The following is a 5,618-nucleotide window of genomic DNA, read 5'->3' as shown; positions in this document are numbered from 1 at the left end:
AAACAGACAAAGCTGTAAAAAGACAAATTGTGGATAATAAAAGTAGAAGATTGAATATTAACATGTAATGAAAGGTTCACAGATTCACCTTGGAAAACAAATCATGGTCAACACAGAGGATTAGGTTAAAAATCACAGGCTAATATGCATGTAACATAAACATTTGTTGTTGGTAACATTGATCTTAAAGCCATGGTGCAATTTTTAACCAATACATGCCTTTACAAGCAATATCAGTGGATCAGATAAAATAAAAGGTTAATAACTTATAAGTAAAATTTAAAAAATATTACTATTTATATTATACATACACAACCCAAGTACAACTAACCTGAAAGTATAGAATTTCATGAGTAGTTAAATAATAAAAATATAAGTCATGGAAGTTCTTGCAAAAGAATTACAAACAACTTCTGACTTTTTCTTATAACCAGCTTAGCTGGATGGATTCACTCTTAGATATGCACTTTTGAGAGATAACTATTAATTCAGGTCTTGCCTTTTGTATTTTAATAAAAGTTTGCACTTTTTTGAATTACTTTTTCAGTGTACAATAAAATCTTGAGAGATTATTAATGCAATTTATTTGAACACATACAGACATGATTATCTAACTGCCGTAAAGAACTCAAAACCTAAAACCAACGTTCTTGCACTTAGCTACTGAGTGTTCAAGAATGACAACCAATTTTGAATTATGTTTGTATCCAGACTTAAATATATACTTTTAATGTTATTTTTGTCTTCAAAAAAATCAAAATCAAACAAATAACTGAGCAACACAAACTTTCTCTTCAAATTTATTGAGAGCATAAAGATAAAGTTGCAATCTCAGTAGATTGCATCAGTGGAGCACCGTGGAACAGAGAGGGATGGAAAGGAGACAATACAGAATTGAAGTTCAAAAATTCACATAGAGACAAGTGCCAATATTTGGTTGTGTGTATATATCTTGCTTAATACATAGAACTCTGAATCTTGGTAATATAATCAGTAGCATACATAAGAAAACAGAAATCTGTGAAAAACACCTTCAACAGTCACATTAATATTACCTCACATACGCACGAGAACACATTGAACAGTTTTAATCTTGATGGTGTGGACGTGATACACAACATTTCCATTATCTGATACAGAAGGCCACAAAGAGGCCAATTCTACAACATTTACTACAACCAAGATTCCATCTAAATACCTTTCATTTTTCAATATTTATTCCAAATCTGTGATTACTTTTTTTCATGAAAAGCAACTTTAAGAGTTTTACAAATTTTATGGTTAACCAGTCAAGTAGTGTGTGTGTGTGTGTGTGTCAGAAAAAGAAACTGTCCATTACTGGAAGTCTTTTCGAACCTGATCATATTTTAAACAAGTGCTCTTTTTGAAGATTTTATCTTCTATATATCCTTCTAAAAACAGCTTACATTATACCATAGCCTATTCATAAACATTTCTTATTTTCAACTTTTCTGACATATAATGATACATTTTGAAATTTAAATTTTAAACAACTTATATTTCCTTTTAGCAATCAAATTTTGAATTATGTTGCTATTGTGCAGGGCAAAATCTAGACCCAGAATGCTTCTATTTTCCAGAAGAGCACCTAAATTAAATAACCTTGCTTGTTATCTCACCCTTCTGAATTAAGGTCAGCAGTTGGAAATAACAACTTTAATGCTGATTGTCCATCACTTAAGGTCGACAAAACCTATTGAGCATGTATGAATTATTAACGATATTACTCAAAGATCTATTTAACCATCAATCTATAGAGATTCAGATCCTTGTACTTCTTCTCAGAAAATTATGATTTATTAGTCTGAGCTGTATAAAGTTATAAAACATAAGATAAAAATAATAAATACTTCGTGCCATCATTTTACAAACCTTGATTAACATAGCTAACATGCAGCATTTGACTCTAATCTTGATTAATGTCAAGAAAATACAATTATACTTTACGATCCTGTTGTTAATTCAATGACAGTATGCATGATGTCACTTCTAACTGCCCATATTAGGTAGATTAGCTAAATAGGAAGTTTAACATGAAGTCTAGATTTTGCCCTGAAAAGTCAATAGTTGAAGCAAAAGATGAAGTACTTGGATAAGCAAACATTTTTAGATAGTAACTTACTATAAAATTTTGAAACACAAATCACACAACAGTACAATTATATACAGGAAAAGAAACAGGAAGTTTTAAAAGTGCAAAATCTAAAGTTGAAAGAGCTTTATATTTTCATAATTCACCATTTTAAGCTACCAGATGTTCTAAAAATTAGTTTCAAAATTCGGCATTCTTTCGAAGTATATTTGGTATCAAAATATTAAAATAAAAATCATCTTTTAGCTAGTGATCCAATTCATAAAATTTAAGGTACAAACTTTAATGGCCACTTTTAGTAGCATGTAAAAACATCTGGACATTGACACAATTTCAAGCTTCTAACTTTATAAGTCAAGAATGCTGAATAGACAATTAAAAGGTGAAACACTGCACCTTGTGCAAAGTATGTGAAGCTGATTTCCAAATATGAAAGACTCAAGTCTATTTTGTTCCTGTTAAAAGAACAGCAAAAAATACACATTTATGGTTTTTCTTTTTAAACTCATGTTTTAAAAGTATAAGTTTCAGTTGTTTAAAAAAGGCTGACAATAAAAACAAGACTACTTCTTAAACAAAACATACCTTAGAATATTCTTACTACACAGCTTTAATTCAGGATTCACTTTTAGATTCCACTAATACTTCTCACGATACATTTGTAACTTTTCTACATAAACTATTAGCAAACATATAACATATTACTTAACTCTGTATACGTCAACGTCAGGTTTAACATGTCCAAATGTCTGCCAATTACAAAATTTAATGTTCAGTCACATATAATCAGCACTTAGTGTGTGTGTTTTCAAGATGTTTTTTTTTTTTTCTTAATAATAACTGGGAATTATTGTTTAATAACTATGACTTCAAGTAAACTGAGTTTGATAGCTACATTGTAATATTCCCAAAGATTACAGATTACATTTACTAAAAATGTGACCTGTGTAATGACAGGTGGCTGGGAGAAACCTTGGGACATTGTTTGAGCTCTCAACAGTCATAGTTCCAACAGGATATACACACATAAATGACACAACACATACACTATGTACAAAGTCAGGAAACTGTCCAATGGTCAGTTGTGTGCGATTAACTGTATTCACTTTCATGAAGCTCTACACAAATTACACATTCAATTCATGCACAGTGGTCCACCAGAGGGTAGGCAATTGAAAAGAATGTAACAAGGCATGATTATACAAGTCTTGCAAGAAGACTCTTGAACTCAGGCAGTTAAGTTACTAGTCATGAGCACACAGCAATTTCTACTGCTCCTCCTGTTTGATCTTGTTAAGGTCTAACCACCACAACAGTGTGCAGATAGGTCTCCAACCAAAAAAGGCATCATCTGATAACTCCACGAGACACAAGCATATTCTATGTATGTGTGTTCCCACGAAAAGGAATCAATAATTGCCTACAGGATCTTTCATATGGTTCTGTAGGGTCCTTTCATTTTCAGATACTAAAGGATACAGAACAAAAACCCTTAGTATTAATACAAATTATTATGAAATAAATTACATTGTACAAATACAAAAACTTTTAAATGGCCTATGACTTACTGATTGTAAATTTAAAATAACCTCAACTTTGCACTTTTTACATTTTAGTTATTTTTATAATAATAGATAAAGAATACATATGAAAAACAAGAAAAAAAGTACTTACCTGGGCCTTTTTTTTTTTTGCTGTTGACAGTAGATAACATTTAACCCTACTTTTTTATACTAATGGTAGCACTTTAGTAAATAATTTTTTATTTAATTAAGTAATGCATCAACTAACACAGAATAATAATGTGCAAAAAGCAGATAATGTCCCATAACTATCACAATTTTTCTGGCTTTCTAACTATGTAACAAGAGCCATTAAAACTTCCTCTAAGCTCACTGATGTGTTTCCAGGGAATCAACTTTGAACTGAAAGCGAAATTGACAGTTCTCTTTACAGAAAACAATGTAATATAATATGTCATTTGAAAGATGAAAACCTTGGCTTTCTGTTGGTTATTAATAATATAGTATTGAACATTAGAGAGAACTATTGGCAATTTTTGAAAGAGTATATGTGAAAGGTGGGTGTAGCAAGAGGAGTCTGATTGTCTGTTTCATCACTATGTAACCAAATAAGATTGGAAGCTTTTAAATTATGCTTTGCTTGAACGATGATAATACTATAACGAGTAATTTATATTAAACTTCTTGGAGGAGTGGTAAATAAATTAGAGAAGTGGGGATGCCAAGAGAGCAAATGTCACACTCTCACACAATGGGAAATTCTAGTATTTTTTAATATTACCTTATAAAAGTAAGAAATTAAAACTTGAATACTATTAAAATATGGATTATTAGCTACATTTCTATGTTATATTTATTGATATATCATAAAAAAGAAAGTATTTTAATTAAATTTTGAATTTAACTCACTAAAGCCTTGTGACATATGCATAAAAAGATGCTTGTGGAGAGAGGGTTAAATGATTATTGGTAAAATATTAGGTCATCAAAAAATTAATTTCGCATTTTGGAACATATTCATTAACCACCCCCAAAAAAATGTAGATCACATATAATAGTTAAACAAACCATCTAAATGCCACATTAGTGTAGCCTATATAATGTGTAAAGTTTAGTATACTCCAATCCTTTATAGTGATTGCACACAATGAGACACACATTCGGCATGTAATGCTGTTTGAATACAAGAAGAGAAACAATGCCTCTGTGGCCACAAAGAATATCAAAAAAGTTTATGGAAATGTTTGGAATGTTCGTGAGTGTCAACGATGGTTCAGAAAATTTCGTACAGGTAACTTTAGCCTTAAAAACTGTGATGGCAGGGGCCGAAATGTTGGAATTGATGTTGATGCTCTGAAGACGCTTGTTGAGTCTAACCCAAAGTAACAGACTCGTGAAATGGCCCTGAAATTGCATGTCTCTCATGAAACAATACGTAAACATATAAGGAATATGGGAAAATTCCTTAAAGAAGGTGTTTGGGTGCCTCACGAAATCTCCGATGATCATCGTTTCCAACGTGTCAACATTGCTTCGTTTCTTCTGGCGCATGAACCATTTTTGGACAGAATTGTCACCAGTGATGAAAAATGGTTTCACTATGCGAATATTAAACGCCAAAAACAATGGCTCAGTCCTAGACAAAAAACACTTCCAACCCCAAATCCTAGACTCCATCCGCAGAAAGTGATGCTTTGCATTTGGTGGGAAATCAAAGGAGTAATTCATTTCGAACTCCTCAATCCAAAGTGAACTGTCAATGCAGAGATCTATAGTCAGCAACCAGAACGTTTAAACCAAGCCCTTCATCAGAAATGCCCTTCACTTGTCAATTGGAAAGGTGTTCTTCTCCACAACAATGCACGTCCACATGTGGCACGTTTGACGCAACAGAAAATTATGGAGTTGGGAAGTTCTCCTCCACCCATCATATCCTCCAGATATGGCACCATCAGATTACCATCTCTTACGTTCGCTGCAAC

The 5,618-nt window shown here is 32.0% G+C and overlaps 1 protein-coding gene across 1 annotated transcript in view; it reads right to left on the bottom strand.

The window, feature by feature from the left end:
* Positions 1 to 784: 784 nt before the first annotated feature.
* Positions 785 to 5,618, bottom strand: part of LOC106478049 (leucine-rich repeat protein soc-2 homolog) — a 34,150-nt gene continuing 29,316 nt past the window's right edge. Inside the window, exon 12 of the mRNA XM_013938559.2 lies at positions 785 to 3,581. Within this exon, the coding sequence (XP_013794013.2) occupies positions 3,546 to 3,581 (36 nt within the window). The 3' untranslated portion in view covers positions 785 to 3,545. The remainder of the gene's footprint in view (positions 3,582 to 5,618) is intronic.

This window comes from Limulus polyphemus, unplaced genomic scaffold (genome assembly GCF_000517525.1).
Source record: "Limulus polyphemus unplaced genomic scaffold, Limulus_polyphemus-2.1.2 Scaffold176, whole genome shotgun sequence".
NCBI classification, from domain to species: domain Eukaryota; kingdom Metazoa; phylum Arthropoda; class Merostomata; order Xiphosura; family Limulidae; genus Limulus; species Limulus polyphemus.
Note: the sequence above shows the minus strand (reverse complement) of the source record. Positions and strands in the feature narration are given on the sequence as shown.